The 24048-nt window shown below is 41.3% G+C and overlaps 1 protein-coding gene across 1 annotated transcript in view; it reads right to left on the minus strand.

The window, feature by feature from the left end:
- Positions 1–11261: 11261 nt before the first annotated feature.
- ARHGAP21 (Rho GTPase activating protein 21) overlaps positions 11262–24048 on the minus strand; it is a 134583-nt gene continuing 121796 nt past the window's right edge. The window contains 10 exon segments of the mRNA XM_042991241.1: positions 11262–12150; positions 12152–13786; positions 16705–16736; positions 18675–18780; positions 19101–19142; positions 19342–19467; positions 22204–22293; positions 22371–22444; positions 23137–23215; positions 23318–23473. Coding sequence (XP_042847175.1) covers positions 12085–12150; positions 12152–13786; positions 16705–16736; positions 18675–18780; positions 19101–19142; positions 19342–19467; positions 22204–22293; positions 22371–22444; positions 23137–23215; positions 23318–23473 — 2406 coding nt within the window. The 3' untranslated portion in view covers positions 11262–12084.

The raw sequence follows: 24048 nt of genomic DNA on the forward strand, positions 1-24048 counted from the left end.
AAGTTAGGATAGGACAATTGGAGGGGTGCCTGGGTGGCTCAGTTGGTTAAGCGTCAGACTTCAGCCAGGTCATGATCTTGCGGTTCATGAGTTCAAGCCCCGCGTGGGGCTCTGTGCTGACAGCTCAGAGCCTGGAGCCTGCTTCCGATTCTGTATCTCCCTCTCTCTCTGCCCCTCCCCCACTCACATTCTGTCTCTTTCTCTCAAAAAATGAATAAACATTAAAAAAATTTTTAAAAAAGGATAGGACAACTGGAAATCAAGTATACCTAGATCTTTGAATAGCTTGGGAAGAAGGTACAGCTGTTGATTCTATTTATTTCGTATGCATATTAAAGTTTCTGGGGTATCCACTAAGAGGACAGAAATTAGGTAGCGAAAAATGGAAAGAGAAGAAAATATCACTCAATTCAAGTTAAGGTGAAGATATAAAGGTAAAAAACAAACAAAAAATAAGAGAAAACAAGGAGTTCAACAGCTGATATAAGCAAATCAAAACCAACAGATGATGGAAACAAATCAATAAGCACCATCAGTGTAAAAAGAGGAATCATGGAAGTGAAATGATAGAGCTCATCAGACTAATTTGAAAACAAGAAAAAGGGCAGGAAATGTACCATGTATTCATTATAAGGACTTCACTGTGAATTCATATAATGGAGAGAGACATAGAAAGGTTAAAGGTAAAAGGATGGGAAAAATATACCAAGCAAGTACCGAAAAGGACAAAAGTAGGGTAGCTATATTAATATAAAACAAATACAAAACAGGCTTTAAGTTAAAATAGAGACGCAAAGCATCACGAGGAAATGATAACAGTTAAATCGTTGTGGAATGAGAAGCATCCTTCTAAGAGAGAGGCAGAGAGTTACAGCAATTCTAAACTTATAAGATGACACAGCAAGACTCCAAGAGCAAAACCAACCAACCAACCATTCCACAAAAGACCCTAGAAGGAGAAGGTGACACATGTATCATCACCACAGTGGGCAGCCATCTTGGTTAATTGACCTCCCCAAACCAGAAAGGGTACAGATTTTAAAATCTCAATGGACGTACGTAGAATGGCATGTCCCTCGCTCCTAGAGAGTACACATCTTTTCCAAGCACACACAGAACATTAATCGGGGCTGCTTGCATACTAGCCTCCACAAATTGCAAAGAACTAGATCATAGAAACTACATACTCTGCCAAATGCAGTTAGGTTAACAAAATTATTATTTTTGGAACATCTGAAACATATTTCTAAACAACTATGTGTCAAGAAGAAATCACAACAAACATTTAAAAATACTTAGCATTAAAACTTGTTTGCCGTCGCTTATACCACTTAGAGAGGAATGGACAACTTCTAATGATGACATTTCAAAAGAGGAAAGATGGAAATAAAAGAGCTAAACTCCTTAGCCTAAGTATTCAGCTTGAGAAATTAAATGTAGAACAAAATACCCCCCCCCCAATAAAAGAAAGAAAAAATGAAAGGGAACATCACATCGAATTATAAAACTCATGCGGAACCTCATAGTACCTCGAATAGCCTGACTAAGAAGAATCAGGAAGCAAAATGTTCCCATCGAGTTTTATAAAGCATGTAGTCTTCAGGACCTATGGACTGGAGTAGATCAGCGTTTGGGGATAGCGAGCCCCAAACAGACACACACATGGGAACATGATATATGGCAGAACTGGTGTTGCTCACCAGTGCGGAAATGGGGCTCTGGTCACGACACGGTACGGAGACCATAGGATGCGCCGAACCTAAGACACGTGTTGTGTGTGAGGAACTGACTTCTTTTCTCCGAACCTAGAATGGTACTGGGCATGTAGCATCCACTCTTGAGAGAATCGCTGCTCAAACCATTTTCTGTGTGGTGTGTTTCGGATGAGAACTTCTGGTTGGGAAAGGCTGCAACGATGATCTCACGGGCCAAGAGATGCGGGGGGAAAAGCGCCGAGCTGAAGGCGCCCTGAGCGGCATTCCGATGCTGCCCGTTGAGTTCTCCCCTCAAGGGTTGCAATCCTTGCTGCCATATTGTAGTAGCTGACAGAGATTTAGGTTCTTAAGCATAATGGAGAGAATAAGCACGAGCCTAGCTCTTGGCCCCTGCCTCCTTATGTTGAGTACATTTAGGGTTAGCGTATACTTAAAAAAAAAAAAGTTATGTCGTTAGAATACAGTCATTTAAAGCCTTCTGGTAGACCACCCTTGTGGTAGGCTGGATAATGGCCTCCAGAGACACACAGGTCCTAGAACCTGTGAACATCACCTTATAGGGCAGAAGAGACTTTTGCCAATGTATTACGTTACCCAAGTGTAGGAGAGTATCCTGGATTTTTGGCAGCTCTTAAATGTAACCACAAGGGTTTTTATAAGAGAGAGGGAGCGAGGGGCTACAGGAGAAAGTAGTATGGGAACCGAAGCAAGGTACTATGCCACCAGCTTGGAAGGTGGAGGGAGGGGCCACCCGCCCCCAGGTGCCGGGACAACAGCTCCAGACGCTAGAAAGGGACAAAGGCAGCCTCTCCCCTCGAGCCTTCAGGGGGCACAGCCTCACCGTGATTTCCAACCAGCGAAGGTGGTTTTGAACCTCTGACTTCCAGAAGCGGGGAAGAGTAAATGCGTGCAGTCCTAAGCCACTGATTGGCTACAGCAATGGTAAGAAATGAAGACTGCGGTTATTTCTACTGAAAGGACGTTAAGCTCAAGACCGCACTCCCCTTTCCGAAAACTCCGGCTCTCACAGGGCGGTGGGGGTGGAGGAGCTAAGGAAGACGAGGGCGGAGAAGCGTGCCACCCCCCCCCCCCAACTCTCGTTCAATGCCCTCCGGGGAGGAGCCGGGACGCCGCTGCCCCGCAGAGCCCCTGAGCGAGCGCTTGTAGCGGTGACCGGCGAGAGGGAGGGGCTGTGCAGCCGGGCACCGTTTGCCACGTTCTCTTGTCCGTGGATGCGGTGGCTGGCAACGCCCAGCCCAGCGTGGGGGAGACGCGGAACGGGGCTGCCGCTGGTCCACAGCCGCCGAACACGGGGGAGGAACAGACCTTGCTAGTCGTGAGCCAGCGCGGCCTGACCTAGCTCACCCCGCGCGACCCAGCGGGCAAACAGCCCCGCCGCCCGGCCGCGCACCTGCCAGGAGATGGGAACACCGAGGGCAGCTGCCGAAGGGGCACGTTGGCGGCTTTCAGTTTTTGAGGCAGGGGCCTGCGGCACTAAAACAGAGCCGACGGGGCTTATGGTGTTCAAAGTGTTGGAACACCTGGGTGGCTCAGTGAAGTGTCCGACTTCAGCTCAAGTCATGACCTCAGGGTTTGTGAGTTCGAGCCGCGTGTCCCGGCTCTGTGCTGACAGCTCGGAGCCTGGAGCCTGCTTCGGAGTCTGTGTCTTCCTCTCTCTCAAAAGTAAACATTAAAAATTAAAAAAAAAAAAAAAAGTGTAAGTGGGAAGAGGAAAGGCCTGGGAAGAGCATTCTGGAAACTGTGGCTGTCCATCCTGCTGCTTAGAGAAAATACCTTTTGAGGGCGCTTGAAAATACAAATACTGATACTAAGAGGCAACGCCCTAAGCCAGAGATAAAAGAATTAACACAGAGAAGTGTACACTGGGTTAAAGAAAGCCACAGATCCTGCACCGTCCTTTGCCTCGAGAGGTAGAGTCTGATCTGCCTCCCTTTGAATCTGGTCTGGGCTTGGTGCCTTGCTTGACCAATGGAATGCAGAAGTGATGTTCTGGCTCTCCCAGGCTAGGTCCCAAGTAGCCTTGTGGCTTCTAGTCTATCGCCCTTAGAGCAGCTTGTTGTTGGGACGCTCCCTCTGGGCACCCAGCCTCCATGCTGTGTGAAGCCCAAGCTGCTTGGAGAGGCCACGTGTGCACTGGTCAACATGTGCAGCTGAACCCCTAGCTGAAAGCCAGCGTCGGCTGGTAAGAATTCAAACTAGGGGCGCCTGGGTGGCTCAGTCGGTTAGGGGTCTGACTCTTGATTTCCACTCAGGCCATGATTTCATGGTTCATGAGTTCGAGGCCCGTGTTGGGCTCTGTGATCATGGCATGGAGCCTGCTTGATATTCTCTCTCCCTCTCTCTCTGTCCCTCCCCTGCTCTCTCCCACTCTCCCTCCCTCTCAAAATAAATAAACTTAAAAAACAAATCAAATTGGAATCAGATGTCTTTGTGTCAGGTTAAATTACTTCCTGTGGATGGAAAACACCCTAATAGACTAAAGGCAGTAGTAGATGTGATTTTTTTTAGGGACATTAGAATTTGCTTATTTCTTCAAATGAACATTCTTGGTAATGGCCACTAAGGTATGCTTCCCAAGATGCTTAGGTAGTATCTAAACAGAAAGGGGTGGGGGGGGGGGAGATCCTGGATTCTCCATAAATAACATTCAGTAAGGAGGATACAGCTTTTGTGAGAGTCTACACAAAACTTCATTTCCAGGGCACCTGGGTGGCTCAGTGGGTTACGCATCCAACTTCCGTTCAGGTCATGATCTCACAGTTCACAAGTTCGAGTCCTGTGTCGGGTGAGCACGAGCTTCTTGTCAGGTGAGCTCGAGCCCCTGCTTCGGGCTCCGCACTATCAGGTGGGATTCTCTCTCTCCCTGCCGGTCTCTCCCCCTCTCTGCCCCTTGCTACTTGCACCCTCTCTCTCTCAAAAACTAAAATAATTAAATAAGTCAATAAATAAATAAAATAGTTAAAAAAATTTTTTTTTGCAAAATCTACTTTCTGTCAGTCCAACAACCAGAACTGAATGAGCCACAATCGAGAGCAATCTAGCAGAGCAAATGCACACTGATGTCAGCTTTCTACTTCCAAAGGTCAACTCAACTCACTAAACAGTGGGACCTGGTTAGAATTCTCTTCCTCATATGGAGATAGTATCCACCTCCTTTTAACTTTCAACTACTCTTCCGTGTTCAGCAGTTAGGATGCTTAAAATGGAAAAAGATAAGATTTGGGAGACATGATAAAGGTCTTTAAATACTTGTTGTGAGAGTAATTCTGTAGAAAATCGAGACTGACTTCAATATATGTATTTAAAAACCCACCAGGAAACTATGAACATCATTGTAAGGTGACCCACACATCTGTATTTACGTAGCGCAGTCGAGAACTGGGAGAATAGTAATTCTGCCTACTGGAAAAATGTACCCGTATCTTGCAATCTAACACTGACTACTAATCTATGTGAATTTCAGCATATGGCGTGTGAGCACCCTGGTGTTTTGCTCAATTCTGCTGGTAGGTTCTCATAACCATCATCTTTATCCTATTCTCGAAAGTAAAGGTTTCACGGCCTTTTTAGTTTTTCTATGTCCGGAAGAAAGCATCTGTAGAAACCCCACAGTCGGGGCACCTGGGTGGCTCAGTCGGTTAAGCAGCCGACTCTTGGTTTTGGCTCAGGTCATAATCTCACGGTTTCTGAGTTGGAGCCCCACATCCGGCTCCGTGCTGACAGTGTACTGCTGGGATTCTCTCTCTACCGCTCCCTCTGCCCCTCCCCTGCTCTCTCTCTCTCTCTCTCAGAAATAAACTTAAGACAATTTTTTTTTAAAAAAAGTAAGAAACCCCACAGTCAAGTGGACAATTGATAAGTCTCTATCTGCGTTTCCCAATAGTTTCCTTTTGTAGCTGCTTTACGATTGGAAGGTTGGGACATATAGAGTCTCAATCCTCTCCTTGGCTGGAGAGAACTAAGCTTTCTCCTGTTTGTGTATTTCATCACTGCTCCAGCTCTCACTTTAGTTTGCACTGCAGGGATGCCATGAGGCCGGGTGGCAGGTGTCCCCTCGCCCCCGCAGTACAGCCCTACTTCCTTTTGAGCAGCCAGCTGACCTGCCTGTGTTACAACCAGCGCCTGCTGTTCTCTGTTGGCACAAAACAGTGTGCTAAAGCATCCTCGCTGCTGGGGTAGAATTTCTCCACCTTCCAACAGTGAAGTGGCAAGGAGGGACACTTGGTTGTCCTGTTTAAGAATTCCTGGATCCAATGTAATATTATGTGTCTGAAACTAATGTAACATTGTCAACTATACTAAAAAAGAAGAAAGGAAGAGGAAGGAGGGAGGAGGGAGAAGAAGGAGAAGAAAAAAGAATAAGGAGAAGGAGACAGAGACGGAGACGGAGACGAAGACAAAGAATAACATTATTATTATTATTATTAATATTCCTAGATCTCTAGTTGTGTAGTAAAAACATCCACAATAACTACCATAGGAGAAAAAAAGTGTTGTCATACCACCTCACATCATTTATAAAAAAAGTCCCAGACACCTAAACACCTAACAGTGAAAAACACTCCTTCCCTCCCCTTCTTTCCTCTCCCCTCCCCTCCCCTCCCTCCCTTCCTTTCCCTTTCCCTTTCCCTTTCCCTTTTCCTTTTCCTTTCCTTTCTGCTTCATGCCCAGTGTGGAGCCCAATGTGGGGCTTGAACTCACGACCCTGAGATCAAGACCTGAGCTGAGATCAAGAGTCAGACTCTTAACCGACGGAGCCACCCAGGCTCCCAAAGAAGTATTTCTTAAATGGGACTCAACAAGTACATGTAAAAGCTAGTAACTCTGATTTAAAAAGACAAATTTAATATATACAGTTAAATACCTTAAAAACTACAAACTGAAAGATGATATTTGAAATCTACACAACAGGTAGAGGATTAGTATCCAGCTTATATAAAGATCTCTGAGAAAAAGCCAGCAACAGAAAACACTGTCTTGACTATGCACAACAGTCAGACATTACCTCACATGCGTCAACTTTCCAGACAAAACATTAAGAACCCCAAAATATCTAGCATCCAAGAGGATGTGAAGAAATGAGAAAACTCATACACGGCTGATGGTGTCTAAGTGGACACCACTTTGGAGATTATTTTGGCAAAACCTAGTCAAGTCGAAAAGGTGAACAGTATCGACCCAGAAGCTTTTAAGACACTCTGTATGTGTGTGCACAGAGGCAAGTACAAAGACACCCCTTCGAACACCACGCCCACCCCAAGAAAAATGGGAAAATAGAATACAGCTACATGGTTCAATAAAGGCAGATCTCGAAGACATATGAAGTGACAACAGCAAGTTAGATAGATACTATGCTATGATTTATGTAAATTAAAAATATTATACGTTATAATTATGGTTATATACATAATAAAAGTAAAATGTGACTGGAGCGATATACTCATGATGTCTGTGTTGGGAGGAGGGAAGGGAATAGGAATGGGAAGGGTAACAAAGTGGAGTAAAAACAGAAATATTTATCCTGTTAAAAAAGAGCTGATGCCAATATTACAAAAATGTTAATAATATTTGTTCATCCTGGGCAATATAAACAGAGTGTCATATTCTTCTTCTCTGTGTTTTCAGTATTTTTCTCTACTTTTTCTTAAGAAAAGATAAAGCAATGTTGCCATATGTGGAAGACGCTAGAAGATGCTAGAATGCATTATACTCTACAGAAGAATCAAATGGTGGGCCTGAAGCTACTTCAGGATCATCTGTTCCAACCTGTTTTTACAGATGGGAAAACTGAGGCCCAGAGAAGTAACTTTCTGCCGAAAGTCACACAGCTGGTCAGCAGCAGGTCATGACTATAGTCCAGGGCTTTGAGCGTTCAGTGCAGCGTTCCAGGTGGATGTGAAGTAAGGCTTAGAGAATATGATCTCAAGGGGTTCCTGAGTGGCTCAGTCGGTTAAGTGTCCCAACTCTTGATTTCGGCTCAGGTCTGATCTCAGTTTGTGAATTCAAGCCCTGTGTCGGGTTCTGCGCTGTGCTGACGTGCGAAGACTGCCTGGGATTCTCTCTCTCTACCTCTCTCTCTGCTCTTCCTTCACTCATGCTCTCTCTCCCAAAATAAATAAACTTCTGAGAAAAAAAAAAAAGAATATGATTTCAATTTAAGAACCGAGAAGTAGGAATCTTTGACACCTCCACGTAATTACATATTTCCACCTGTCAGCTCCTTCAGAGAGTGGAAACTGCATTTCAGCGTGCACTTTATAAATCTGAATAAAGGAACCCCCAAACAAATGCTGGGTCCCTTCTTTCACTAAAGAAGCAGTATAAACCACTTTTAAAATGAGATCCCAAAATTTCTTAAAACCTTTTCATTAAAAGGTAGACACAAAACAAAACAAAACTTAGACACAAGACCTGCAGGATAAGCTAGTCTAACCATTACATTTTTAAAAAAATTTTTTTTTAACGTTTATTTATTTTTGAGACAGAGAGAGACAGAGCATGAACGGGGGAGGGGGAGAGAGAGAGGGAGACACAGAATCGGAAGCAGGCTCCAGGCTCTGAGCCATCAGCCCAGAGCCCGACGCGGGGCTCGAACTCACGGACCGTGAGATCGTGACCTGAGCTGAAGTCGGACGCTTAACCGACTAAGCCACCCAGGCACCCCTCTAACCATTACATTTTTATTGAAATGAGACCAGAATAACTTAGGCTGGGGACAATTTGAATAACTGTAAATCACTGAACTATGCACATAAAATCATACTACTTAACAGGAGATCCCTGGCTATCTGGGTGTTTTTAGAGAATTCACTATTTCTAAGATTTTTTAAGTTTATTTTTGAGAGTGTGGGGGGGGAAGGGGCAAAGAGAGAGGGAGACACAGGATCCCAGCTGTTAGCACAGAGCGCGACGTGGGGCTTGAACCCATGAACCATGAGATCATGACCTGAGCCAAAGTTAGATGCCTGAGCCTAGCCAACTGAGCCACCCAGGCGACCCTATAATTAGAGTTCTTTAGGAAGAGAAAGACTGCAGATAAAACACAAAAATAAGGAAAGAATAAAGAGCAGTAGAAATGGTTATTGTTGGTAAATGCAGATGAATATTCAAGTATATAAAACAAAAATAATGTCTTACAAGGTATGGAGATATGTATATATATAATCAACTGTAATAAGCAGCATGTCAAAGTAGTAAATGTTTCATTTAAATTAGGTCCTATTAGATGAAAAATGTCTCTAAAAGAATAGTAAAAGAATAAATAACATGCTAATAGAAGGGGAAAAGGGTATGATAATAACATTTGAGTAATTCAGAAGAGGCAAGAAACAAGAGAAAAAGGTACATAAAACTTGTGAGACAAGTAGAAAACAAATAAGACAGCACATATGAATCCAAATACATCAGTAATTTCATTAAATGTAACTGAATTACGTACTTCGGTTAAAAGACAAAGATTATCAGACTACATTTAAAAAAGAATAATATGCTGCTACAAGAGATAAAAACCAAATATAAACACACAAGGGTTGAAAGTAAAAGGATGAGAAAGATTACTATGCAAACACTAGCCAAAAGTAACTGAGACAGTCACACCAGTATCATATAAAATTAAACTTTAACACAAACAGCTTTGGTAGACAGAATGAAGGGCATTCCATAACAATAAAGCGGCCAATTCGCCATGAAGATAAAATAATTCTAAATCTATGTCCACTTAGTATAAACTAGCTTCAAAATGTGTAAGGAAAAAATGGACAGAAATAAGAGACCAAAAAAATTTGTAAACATAAGACTTCATCACCTCTCAGGAAATGATACGAGCTAGGTAAGATATCAGTAAGGATATAAAAGATCTGAAAAAACTAAAATTAAGAAACCTGACCCAGTTAACATAATAAAGCACCAGTTATATTGTTTTATTTCTTAAAAAAAATTTTTTTTAAATGTTTATTCATTTTTGAGAAAGAGAGACAGAGCATGAGCAGGGCAGGAACAGAGAGAAAGAATCTGAAGCAGGCTACAGGCTCTGAGTGGTCAGCACAGAGCCCAATGTGGGGCTTGAACTCATGAACCACGAGATCATGACCTGAGCCGAAGTCAGAGGCTTACCTGACTGAACCACACAGGCGCCCCTGGTTATATTCTTTTCAAGTGGACGTGGAACATTTATAGAAATCTGCCACATGCTGGTTTATGTAATGGAAATCTCCATTAATTTCAAACAGCTTGAAACTATCAGAATATGTTTAATGATCATGTGAATTATACTAGAAATAATTTTTTTACAAGACAAACTAGAAAGCCTCCAAATGTTTAGAAATTAAGCAATATACATCTAAATAACTCACAATAGAAATCACAATAAAAAATCACAACAGAAATTAGAAAATGTTTTGAAACAAATGAAAATAAAACAAATAGCCTTTTAAACAGCAAATATCAAAAAACAAAAAGTGGCTGAAAATCAATGATCTAGCAAACATCTCAAGATCCAAAGAAAAGTGAAGATAATAAATATAAGAACCGAAATGAATAGAAAATCATTATTTGAGCCTTGAACCAGCTTCTTGTTTTTACATATAAAAAGTACTTTTGATGATTTTAAGAATACACTGGCTTTTCCAGTAATATGCCTACTGTGTACAGTAGGAAAGAGCGTACTTATATTTTGTTCAGAATTTTATCATCGTTTAAGAGTATCATGTCACCAATAGCAAAACTACTCACGGTACATAAAGTTATTGCACTGTTAGTGACTCTGTATATTGGTGCAAATATCTGACTGCTTCTCATATTGAATTATTACTTTATTATAAATCATTTTCTTTCCTTTCTATAAGAAAATTATAGACATTCCATAATATATGGAATAAGATATATATTACATATATAGATTTGTTATACAGGTAGTTTATATTATCTGTGAATTTCTCTTCAGAATAGTAAAGGAGAAATTTAAAAATATTCTTTACAGAATGAGAATATGGGGTCTGGCAGGGTTGAAAACAACTCGATTTGATGATTTTTAAGGCCCTTCCGGTCTTACCATTCTGAGACTTTAAGTACCCATTATTTCTTAGAATAGGTTTGACATATTTTGTAAGTTGTGAGTGGCAGGCACTATATCTGGAACAGTATGGCATTTAAATCTAATAACCCTTATAATGGATACTATTATCATTATTTATCTGAGGGGATAAATTCAGAGGAGTTACATAATTTGTCCAAGTTTACATATCTAGGAAGTACAGAGTTGGTCTGATTCCCAAACACATGCCCTTTTCATTCATTATCTCCAACAAAAGGTAAACACAACATGTTACTTTAGCTAGAAAAGCTAAATATTATCTGTGTGCAGAAGGGAGGTTAGGCCAATGTAAACATTTATAAGAGATCCCTGTCCAACACAGCAGAGAGATGGACTATATAAAGAGAGCAGTGATTTTCTTAAAGTCAGGACCAATTAAGGCAGTTATAAATGGAAGACATTTAAAAATATATTAGAATAAGTTTCAAGCCGTGCAAAGTTCACCAAAACAATTTTTATTTCCAGTGTTTAATTGGGTATGCACACAGGCATGACACAGGTTTGGATTCATTAAGTCCTCATGCAGAATTATATTCTTCTCGATAAAGAAGCCAGTTCCGTCCAGGTCACTATCTACACACCTATGTTACAACATTTATATCAAATCTGGTATCTGAAGAAAAGATACACATATAATATGTTCATTTAAGTTACGTATTTTACAGAAAGATTAAAAATTCAAGTCACACAAAACTCAAAAACTGTATTAAAAGTTTGAATATAAAACTCAGAGATCCACCTGGAATGACTAAAGAATGGAAGTTCCGTATCCACCTGTGTTAAAACTGGTAAATGTAATGAACTTTGTTACCAATAAAATGCGTTCATTTATTCAATGTAAGTTATCTAATTTTAACAATATGGCACCCTAATAACCAAATGGATTTTTATGATGAGGCACTTTTGTTAGTGATGAAACCAAAAGAACAAATTTGCTGCATACTAATAATGCCAGCTATTTTCTTCAGTAATCTTGGGTATACACTATGTAGTAAGTTGCAACAAATACCTTGCTCATTTGTATACAACTATCCTATATATATATATATATATATATATATATATATATATATATATATATATGTATGTTCTTCTGGCTGTAGTAATGCACTGTAAAGCTATTCCACAGTGCAAAATGATGAAACCAGCCCAAATGAAGGCTGCATAATAACAATTCTGGTACAAGAAAATATTTACAGAGTTACTGGAACGTGTAACAGTAGCTTTTTTTATTTGCTATGGAGGACATACCCCAGTTTAAAGACAGGGATGCAACTGTGCTTTATCGCCCGGGGTTTCACACAGTCGAGGAGGCTGGGCATTATAATGCTGCAGAACTAGCGTGTTGGCTCATGTTCTGGAAGCTTTCTCCATTTATTTGGTCAGGTGACTGGGGTGGGCTGGAAAGAAGGGGCCTGTTGGTTGAAGCCAAGGTACCGGGAGAGCTGCCCGCGTCGGCCTGGGAGGACAAAGGTGCGTGGGCCGTGGCTCCTTCCAAGGCGCGCGAGCTCTCGGGCTGGGGGCCCCCGGTCTCCCCTCTGCTGAGGTCGGAGGCGCTGGTGCGCAGGCGCTCCCTGGCCAGCCAGTCTGAGATGGAGAGGTCCTGGGCTGAGCACTTGGGCTTTAACCGATTCACAGCTGAAAGTTCGGATTCCCTCTCCGCACCCTGCTCGTGCGCCTTCCAAAAATTCAAAACACTGATCTCGGCGGCATCTCTGTGCCCTCCTAGCGTGTGCCGCCGTTTGATGTTTTTCCTCTTGGCCGCCTCGGCGCTCGCTTTTTGGGTTCCTACTCCGAACATGTCGTCGGCCGGCGCCCGGGGTCTCAGTTTTAACCGATCTGCTATCTTGGTCTTCCAAGTGGGCTCCTGTTTTTCGGATTCACTTCGGGTCGGTGTCAGTAAACTGCCCGTCGACTTTCCTTTCTTCATGACGTCAAACACCCGGGTTATGGCAGGGGCTTCTCGGTCGCTCTTGGCATCCCCGAGGCTGCCGCTGTCGGACTTGAACCGCGCCGATTTCTTCCTGGACAGGGTGTCGCACTCGATCAGCTTGTGGGAGCTGAAGAGCTGCCTTCGGCTGTCCAGGCTCGGTGTCAGACTTCCCTCCGTGCAACTGACCTCGCTGCCTTCCGAGTTCCTCCGGCTCGCCTTCCCGGCCTCCTGCAGCTTTCCCCGGAAGAGCCTGTCCGGGGCCAGGGCCGCGGGGAACACGGGGAAGTCACTCTCGCTGTCCGTCTCGACCGGCCGCCCCTCGCTGATGAGCTCGCTGCGCTCGTCGTCCGCCTCGTCCCCCTTGCTCTCGGCCACGGAGCGCACGTCGGGGCTCAGCCGGCTGCAGTCCAGGCTGGCCGGGTACGCGGTGGGTGGCGCGGCGGAACAGTCGGAGGTGGCGGTGCCCACGGTGGCCAGAACCTCGCCGCGTTTGCTTTCCGGGCTGGTGGACGTCTTGGTGGGAGGCCTGGCCGGAGAAGCCTGCGAGGAAGTGCTGGGCAGAGGGCCAGAGTCGGACCCCGGCTCTTCCAAGTGGGGGGACGACTTGTGCGCGGCCGGGGATCTGGAGCTGTCTCTCAGCAAGGGGAAGCGGCCGCTCAGCGTCGGAGACTTGCTGTGCCTCGAGCTGTGCGGGGGTGAGGGTTCTTCCGACGGCGCGCTCTCCTGCCGCGGGGGCGTCTTTTCATCTTTTGGGGCACCGCTGTCCTTCTTGGCGCTGTTTTCTTTGGAAAGGACGAGCCTTTGCTTTCTGCACAATGCCTCACTCTCTTTTTTGGACTCCTCTTTAAGGTCATTGTGACACTGTTCTGTGCTCTCTTTCTTAAAAAACACACTGTCCAGTTCGTCTTCTGAGCTGCTGGGCTGCGCCTTTTCTTTGGGCTTTTTCCTCTTGCGACTAGCGGCCGCGAATATGGAGGACACGAGCAGTTCCCTGCTGTACTGGTCTCTTCCAGATCCCCACGAGCCCTGAGAGGCAATCAGAGAAACGAGGCTTTCAACACAAGGACGCCACGGAGCTCGCCTGAAGAGGCCTTCCCCCAAACGTTTCTTACGGAGTTAGCTCTACGGAAGCTCTACGCACACTACAGAGTGTGGGGTTTTGTGCCTCCGTGTGACCTGGTCCCAAGAGACATTTTTCTTTCTTTATGACCAGTTCCATGTCTTGGTAACTGGTGGTATTTATCTGGCAAGTCACAGCGCACATACATCCGTCTTTCACAGGGAAATAGTTCGTGCTTAGAGCTACCTAGCGCTCCTATTCTTGTTAGTTTCCCTGCACCTACCGACTGCCCCTGCTTGTGCAATGCTGGACCTACTTCAGGTTCCTTAATCTGGAACACAGGTTTGAGAGTTAATATTTTGACAGAGTTGCATACAATATTCTGCCATGGGTTACTAAAATTGTATGACTGACTTCCGTGTTCTAATTACAGATGCCATATGATACACATCTGGTATCAGATAAGCTCATTAAGGGAACCCTTTGGTCTTGCATTAGTTCAGCCAGACTGGGTCTTCAGACTTGCCTGGGCAAATCAGGTAGGGAATGTCTCATTTATCTCAAGGTAACAACAAAACCAGACAATTCAAATAATGTAAGGTCAGTTAAAGATCTTAAATCCTTACCATAGAAGCACCATCATTGCTAAAGCTGTAGTGCAGGCTACTGGTTTCCTTAGCTATGCTCAATAGGGTCTTGACGACAACTATTTAATTAGTTTCTTCATAATGCCTATCTGCTAAGTCAAGGGTAGTGGTGGGCGAGGGGGTCAAGAAACATTTGATCACAGACCGTGGAAGACAAGCAGGAAGGCAGGAAGTATGCTGAGTAATAGAAGCAGAAAGTGTGTTTCTCTATTGTCATAAAGATCTGACACAAACTAAAACTACCGTATCAAAGTCGTAAAAAAAAAAAAAAAAAAGGAAACATTTAGGCTGTTGTATGAAAAAGCATTCACCACAATAAAATCACAGATTAAGAGAACTTTGTTTTTATGGGCTGGAAAGGAACGCCCGGTTATCCAGTATCCTTCTAATTGGTTATCTACATTTTAACGCCTTCTGCTGAAGATTGTAGTGGAGAATGGTTGCGGTTGGACTCTGAATCAAGCCTGACCTTCCTTCCTCTGGCTTGCTGCACAGAACACTGAGCAAGTGATTTACTTTCCAACATCTCAATTTCGTTTATTTAACCAAGACAAAATTAGATTACATTAAGATTTCCTAGGGTCCCCTTTAAAATCCTATGATTCTGTGACCATATACGTGTTGGAGCAAATAATTTGGCTGTGGTTATTTTACAATTGAAAAATTGCTACAAAGAATTATACTAATTGTATATCCACCGTATTACAGGCAGAATACAACCACCACCATTGTTAACATGGAAAAGCTGTTATAACAACAGATTAAGAAATATGCACCTAGTAAGAGGGAAGGAGAGATTTCAAGTAACTCTGAAATCTCAAATATAACATCCAAATCTAAATCTGAAATCCTCTGGCAAAAAAACCCAACAAAACAAACAAACAAACAAAAAGGAAACTGTCCTAGATCAAAGAAGCCTAAAGAAACATGACAATAAAATGCAAGGAGTGATCCTTCATTGCATCCTGTATAGGGAAATAAAAAACAATTTACATCATTGGGACAACATGGAAAATTTGTATAAAAACTCTACATTAGAAATAATAATGCTGTGTACTCATGCTAAGTACCTGGGTATTACAATTACCCTGTAATTTTACAGGACAATGCCTTGTTGTTTGGGGATGGATGCTGAAGCATTTAGGGATAAAGTGTTATCGTGTCTATATGTAACTCTCAAATGATCGACCCCCACATGTATATCAAGATTTACCAAATGATGAATCTAAGGCAAAAGGTGTGGGCGCTATTTTTCTGGTAACTTTTCTCTAGGTTTAAAATTTTTCAAAATAAAAAGCTGGGGCCAAAAGCCAGTAAAAATCACAACATAAGTTATAGCAAATGGTGTGATGTGACTGGAATATTTTGTAAAATTTCTGGCAAGAATTATAATTTAATCATACACAGCCCCATTATGGAATTTAAACACGATATATAAATCTCTCGTCTCATTTCTGAATAGAACAATGTTTTAGGAAGTTTCTTGACAATTCTAGTTGCTACTGTCTCAGCAGAGCAAAGTTTGGACAAAGTGAACTAATAAAAAACTTCCCAAAACTACTCAAAATGTTGTATAGTTTGGCAGTGTCGTCAATGGCATACAAATTATGCAAAAATACTGAGTTTGCTGAAAGGAGCTGAGAATATATATTTTCTTATGAAATACGTTATCATTCAGAAGAATGTGTAATAGTCACAAAACCTATATTACTACTGAAATATTTACAGATGAAATACGATGCTTGAACTTGCTTCAGAGTAGTCCAGGAGGAGGGAAGTGGGTGAAATGCACATGAAACAAGATGGCCAGCCACGTGTTAATTGTTGAGAATGGATAATGGTTCCATGGGGACTCGTTATACTATCCTCTCTGCTTTTGTGTGTGTTAGAAAATTGTCATGTTTAAAAATGAAAAAGTGTCTACTCCTCTGGTTTAGGCTAAACTATGCTGAGAGAAACCCAACATTCCAACTCAAAATCCAGTATTCTACCATATTCTAAGAATCCATTCTTCCCTTTAAAAGACTTTGTCGGTCTGTGTCCGGAAATGCAGAAAGGGATGCATTTGTATACTCATCACAATAATCAGCCACAAGGCAACTCTCCCCGCCCCCTCCCCGCCCCCCCCCCCCACCAAAAATCAGCCACAAGGCAACTCTCCCCGCCCCCTCCCCGCCCCCCCGACCAAAAATCAGCCACAAGGCAACTCCTCCCCAAAACTGTACGAAACAATTTACCTTAGATTTTGTTGAGTCACTAGTAGCTGAATCTGTGAGAAGTTAAATAAAACACGGTCAGTATCAGCCAATGTGTACTGCTTTCAACGGACAATGCAAAACTTATGGAAAGACAGGCACAGAACAAAATGTGAAAGCAGAACTCAAACAGAACAAGAGAACACAGTGGATAGTCAGAGCTCACAAAGATGCAAGCTGCACCACAGAAAGCCACCGCCATGAAAGGATGCTGTGAATTGAAGGCAGAGTCAGCTCGATGATAGGAATGGCAAAGGAGCCCTGGACTAGACAAGAACAGAAGCGCTAGTGTTTAATCGAATTTCTAACGAGTAAATCTAGCAATAAAGAAGCTGGAAGACCTTTGTAAGAATTGTACTATGTACCACATCCTGTATCTGAAACTGATACACAATGTAGAACTTTCAAGACTGTCAGCTGGCCTCGCTGCGAATTGAGACACTCATACTCGGTGTGCTTATGTTGATTTTTGTCAGACCGTCAGACTTCAATTTTGTAAGCACGTACTGCATGCATACGGATGCATTAGGTAACCCTGCTTCCAGGTCACTTTGGTTTGTAAATAATGCTGATCTTTGTGCTTTAGACCCCAGGGTCACATCTGTGCAGTCAGGGATCCTTTTGACTAGTTTGGTCAAATTGCTACCAGTTTTGTAATTATCTATCACAAATGCTATTATGGAAATGGAAAAATGGAGACCATAATTTTCACTGTCTGGCAAAAACTCAGATTATACAATTAGAAAGAGGGTAGGAAGGGGCTAGCGCTATTCAGGAGAGTACCAATTGTGCAATTTTTGTCTTTCAACTTGAGGGAAATTGATTTTCAAAATTAATGAGCTGAGCCCCATGCCACGCCCCTTTGAACACATGGCTAAATGCTTTATGACTTTAAGAACCGGTGGACCATACCATGCTATTTCTCCTCACGGTCTGCTTCAGAAATAACAAGAAACAGCAGAAAAACTTTTAAGAGAGTAGTATTGATCTGTTTACAATAATCTTGAAGAGAAAATTTACACCACAGATCAACCAGGTTTGCATTTACAAGAATCGGGGGTTTCTGCAGACAAGGCAGCTACAGTGTGGACAGCAATCCTCCTTCTTCCTACAGCTCCAGCTGTCCATCAGGGCCACCACAGAATCCACTAGCGACATTACCGTGTGATAGACTCCTCCCACTTCGCCTGTTCAACATCAGTATAGATTTGCCTGTGTCAGTAAGTGCTGAAAAAACCCTTTAGGACTCAAACAAGAACTAGAGACAAAGGGAGAACAGCGTGTGAAACAACATGCTAGATTTAGTGCAACAGTTTGGCAGGCGAAAATTGTCAGCAAAAGAGCCTAGGAAAACCACTACTTAACCAGACATTAGGGCGGCAAGAGAAAAACAGAAGAAAACGTCAAATAGATTGACTTTTTTACTGTGACATCTCTAGTGACAAATAATATACTGCATTTATGAAAATGGTGCCCACTTAGCAGTTCAACATATTTTGCTGGCCGCTTTCAAACAGAATGTCTAGCTCAAGAATAAGAGCTACTTATACACAGTCCAGATCATACTTTCTGCCATCACAGCAACCACATATTCAGTAGCATATATCTGTTTTACCTTGTGATGACTATTACATGGAAACTGTGAATTAAAAAAAAAAAAACAAAACAGTGGTTTGCATGCTCATTTCCCTCCTATTTCCATTCGGACAAGCATTACAATTCCATGCACTGCCAATGGCATTATAGTCACTGGAAGATAATTAAGATCAATCAGAAAAGGAAGATTACGTTTTTTTATTAGTAGAAAGGAAAGAAAAATAAAGTAGAAGAAGAAGAAGAGGAAAAGGAAAAAAAAATCACAGTGAATTGTTACTTGTGACTGATTTGTTCTTTCATGTTATTAAGAATTTAGCTTTTAACCTAGAGATCAACACTGCCCAGGCAAAAGTTACCTGATACATCTCCAGGGGAGACTCCTGTCCTTCCAATGTTGGTGAGTAAATGATCTATGTTTGGCACTGGCTGGGACTCTACTGTGTTTTCCTCCTGCACTGTTGTCTATGGTTAATAAACAAACATCTCTTCATCATCTCTTCAAAGATACTTTAAAAGTCAAACAACATTTAGCAAAAGACACATTACTGAGTGGAGCACATGTGCTTAACTTTTTACACCGTTTACACATAGTTGATTAACTACAAAATAAGCATCATACTTGTATTTTCATTAGACCAGAAACTGAGGAGCTATAGACCTGCTTCCGGGGTGCAAAGCAGACAATAGCATACAAAGCAGGAAGGTGACACTGTTGTGTGGCATCGGGATCTGGTGTCCCAAATGAGAACAAGTCAGTACAAATGCTGACGGACAATACTTACAAGAGGCTCTTCAGCACCTTCTTCTGTGAAAAACCAGTCATGCTGAAAGTTAAAATAAAAAAGGTGAAAAGAGAAATGAAATAACCCCCTACATAGATCTATATTTTGGAGAATAATATAGGAAAAGAAAAAGGTAATTTTCTCAGTAAAAAAAAAAAAAATTATAATCAAATTCTGTCCTACCAAACATCAGCTGCTTACAACAAAAGGATTTTCTTGAGGAGACGAAGCTTGAACTTACGTGCTGGATAAGCGTCTCTACGATCTTGTACTGGTCTGGCATGTGAGTGACCATGTGGGTCATGTTATCTTCAGATGTTCTCACAAGAGTTGGGCCAAACACTATTGCTAGGTTTCTGGGTTCCATCTGGAACAAAGGATGTTATTGAAAGATATCAGAATGTCTCTTAAGAAAGTAGGCTTAAATTCCCATTGCGTGTTTGGCATTTTATTTCTGAAAGGTTCTTTTGATGAAAAAGAATTCAAAGAAGAATGGTTGGTTGATTGTGTGTAAAAAAAAAAAAAAATGCTTCCTAGTTAGGCTTTCTATAAGCTAATCTACACCTAACTTCTTTTTCCTGCTTTAATGACACGTACTATGCTTAACTGGCATTCGTTTTTTTCAATGAAGTCTTTGATTGCAAGCGACTGATCTGGTTCAAAACTAGTATTATGACAGCTACATTAACTGACAAAAATATGAAAATCAAAGGAAAAAAACATTCACGAAAGAAGAGGGCAACCCTCTCCCCTCAAAAATGAAAAACTGGAAAAGGTGCTCAGAGACACGTAACGTTTTCCAAATTTGTCCCTGTAGTACATTAAAAATGCAAATATTTAAAAACCTAAAGTCCAGAAATACTCTTTTCTGACCAATTTTTACTTCAACGAAAACAAAGCTGTCTGCTTATCCTTGTGCCAATCTGAATGCCTCGACAGGGCATGCTTTTATGTTTGAACATTCATTTCCACGATATTTTGTATTCCTTGTTTAATTACATAGTTATCTAATGTATAGATCCTTTGTTTCCCTTTGTTATATCTTACACTGTCTGGTGTCATATTTTGAATTTAGGATTTGATTAAAATGTCAAATAGCTTTAACCAACCCTGGAAACGTACCAGGAGGCTAAAAAAAATCACTGCAGTACCCAAAGAGTCAAACTGGTTCAGGGGGCCCCACTGCTATACTATTTTGGGAGAGCCAGGCGCATGCCCACACGCATGCATACACACATTTTAGGTATGGTGCAAAGTGGAAAACGCACAGACTTCCTGTTCTGAAGTAATTTTTATGCATCAAATATGTTAACTACCGTAATACATGCATTATTACACTGTGCTCACTGCAGAGATATAAGTAGAAATTGCGATCAAAGTCAGTATTTTCATAGAAAGCTGACTTGGTGGAAAGAAAATCTGACAACAGGAAAGGCTGACTTGAACTGGGCTCACAGGCCTGTTTCTTATTTTCCCTCCGGGAGATGTTGTCCTCTTATTCCTCCATCTGTACTGGTGAAAGTGGCTCACAAAATAAAGTCCATCTCAAAGGTCTCATGCAAAATTTTTGCTAGATTCATTTACATTTGTAGACTAATGGTAACGCACATTATTATTTCTGGTATACAGTCGTATTTATTATGCGGGTATATACTTGTAGCTGGCTCCTCCATAAGACTAATAACACAGGTAGTTCGCAGTTTATTTAGTCATTCATTATTTAAGGCAGATCCTGTATTTTTTGAAAGATGTTCCAGAAGTGTCATCAAATAAGTCAGGGAAATGAAATGCCTTAGCCACTTCTTCAAGAGTCACAGTGTTAGTTAACATATTAAAACCACTAAAAAAAATCTACAGTAAAGAAAGTTAAATGTTGTTAAGTGTTGTTTAATTCAGTGCTTTCTACACTGATTAGACCATCAACCGCTACTTTTCCAGTGCTTCTAATACCAGCAAAAGTGATGAACTGATCAATGATGTAATGCACTTTGGGGAATGCTGAAATAATTAGAAAATACTTCAGCTATAATTGTATCGAGAACTCTTTGGATTCTACTGGATGAACTTCTGGAAACAGTACAGTCAATCTCTCTCTTGTTTTTTCCTTTTTCCTTTTATAGCCCTATCACTACTGAGGAAATTGAGAGCCTGAAGGATATTATAACACTGCTTGTAAACTGCTCAATCTGCAGGGAAAGGGCTTGACACTGTTCTCACACTCCAGCCTTACTACAGCTGTGAGCAACTGTCTTCCAGAACACCACAGACACTAAACTGACTGAATCGATGCTTTTCTCTACCTTAAGCAGGCATAACCTTAGAAAAGGGGGACAGCAGTGTCCTGAGCTTGTGGTATTCTGTGTTTTTCTTCTCCAGAAGCCAAAATGACTTCGTTTAAATATTTGTCAGTAATGCTGAGCTTCAGAAAACCATCATTTTGCAACCTCTAGTGATATAATGGGTTTAGGCAACAATCACCAGTGACGGATAAAAATGATGAATGAAGGCTACAACGGTATCAACCAAACACAATGTGTGGAACTTCAGATAATGATTTAAACAAACAGGTGTACAAAGACATTTCTTGAAACCAATCAGGAAAAACTGAACACAAACTGAGTATCAGATCATTTCGAAGGGTAACTAATCTTGGTGTGTTTGTTTGATAAAGGGAATGCGATGGTGTTGTTTAAACAAGCAAACAGGAAGGTCTTATCTGCTTAACACAAAACAAACCAAGAACAGGTCAGTTTTGCTGTATACACCACTTGGTACATCTGGATCACTGTAGCACGCAAAAGTGTCACAAATGGTGCCTATCCAAAATACTGATACACAGCTGAAAAATAAAAGAAGGTTTTGACTTTTTTAAAATTTTTCTTGCTGGATAAATGTGAAAAGAAATGTGTTTTTCAAATGGTGACAACTGATATTTTGGGATCTTTTCCTTTTAAGGGTGATCTTTACGGGGGCTCACCGGCCAACAGGATTTCAGAGCCTTTGCTGAATTGTAACCCCGTTTTTGATAGACGTGAAGCAATGAAACTTATCTTTTCAACTAAAGCCACTGAAAGTATACCTCTTCCATATGTACTTTACTCACCTTATTTTTTTCTGAATTTTCTGCCACTGTCTTCAGATGAGCAGAAAGGAACTTAAGAGTTTCGTAATGATGTTCGGGCAAGTCGTGGATCTGAAACATATTAGTTTCATGGTGGATTTAAAGGCTGAATTTCAGTTGTATCTCCAAAAATAGAAAATAATACCTACTAGTCTTTTTAATGTTTTCAGACGGTCTAGAGGATCTTCTTTACGGTTGGCCTCAATGAAGTCGGCATATTTATCTGACAACAATAAGAACAATAAAAAGAAATTTATCTTAAATTGCTTAGGTGGGTTATAATCTGGATTTCCTCTGAGGTTCAACTTCAAAACACCACACACACATTTAAAATGTAGGAATGACCCCAAATAGCCTTTGAAATGTAAGTCTCCAAACCTGCTACTGTTTTTAACGATCCTCTAAGATTTATCATCAAATAAAATTCCCTAAAATGTGAGTTCTCTGAGGGTACTGTCCTCTATTTGTAGTCTGTCCATTCTTTTCTCCCCCCAACCACAACATTGAGAACAGTGTCTTAATAAGTCAAATATTTGGCTCGACTGAAAAAATGTTTTTCTACTAATTGTACCGTAGTATGTCTGAAAATTTTGACAGAGGACAATAACACATTTTTAATCTGACAAGTAAACATGCATGAACGGGATAAGATATGTTTTATTGAACCTACATAATTTTATAAACTTTTTCACTGAAATTTATCAGGAGGAAAAACCAATCTGAATGACAAAAAATAGCTATAATTTTAAAGAAAATAGCCATAATTATGGTTTACACAGAAGTAACAAGTAAATAAAATCTCCTGCTTCCTTTAACAAAATATTTTCTCCAGGTTCAATTTAATATTCTCTGGCTTTCCAACAATGTCATTTTAAACTATTTCAACTGGTATCTTTTGTGTGGGAGTTCACTCACCATTCGTGAAGAGAGGCTCAGGGAGTTTTCTGAAGAAGGATTTTAGTAGACTGCTTATCACATTCAAATCTCGCCATTTCTGGGGGTGCAAAAATAGAAATGTGGCATTTTTGTTGTCAGTGCTACCAAAGGGGAAAAAAAAACACAGATCAGGTATTCAAACAGATATAAACACACTTACATCGTCTTGTATATCAATATCCGCCATTCCCTTGTTGAGCTCCTCCTGCATACTTGAGATGGCTGCATTATTTCCAGGAACTCTGTAAATACCTGTATATTCAAGACCTCTTTCTTCAACTAATTTGCAACATATGTCAACTATTAATGGAATATACTGCAAAACAAGAAATAAATATTTTATTTAATACAGCACAAATGTTCATATTTGTTAGTAGATGTATATCGTAGCTAAAAGGCCCTTTCCATCCAAGAGGAAAAACATCAATCACTGTTGTTTGATAGAGAGAAAATGAAGAATGCAGACATGGCAGAACCAGGAATAGATCAAAGCAGCAAGAGAGATTTGGGACAGTGGGAGGAGAACAATTAGGTCAAGACAGAGAGAGGAGGGTCCCCAGGGAGATGAAGGTCTGAAGAGGAAACGAGGAAAGTCTGCAGTAATGAGAATGTGGGCATGACTCAGGTGGATAAAGGGGAACAATGTCAAAAAAAGAAGGGGGGGAGAGAACAACATCAGTCAACTCATGACACAAATCCTAACATGGACGCTGTATACACACACGCGCGTGCACACATACACACACACACACACACACACGCACATTTACATTTATTATTACTTTCTTAATCAGGTTCTTGTTCTCATCCTTCTTTTAAGATGCTAAAAGCAGAAACACACAGGATTTGAAAATGAACTCTTACCATTTCAGATACATTTCAGATATATTC

Source organism: Panthera tigris, chromosome B4 (genome assembly GCF_018350195.1).
Source record: "Panthera tigris isolate Pti1 chromosome B4, P.tigris_Pti1_mat1.1, whole genome shotgun sequence".
NCBI classification, from domain to species: Eukaryota; Metazoa; Chordata; class Mammalia; order Carnivora; family Felidae; genus Panthera; species Panthera tigris.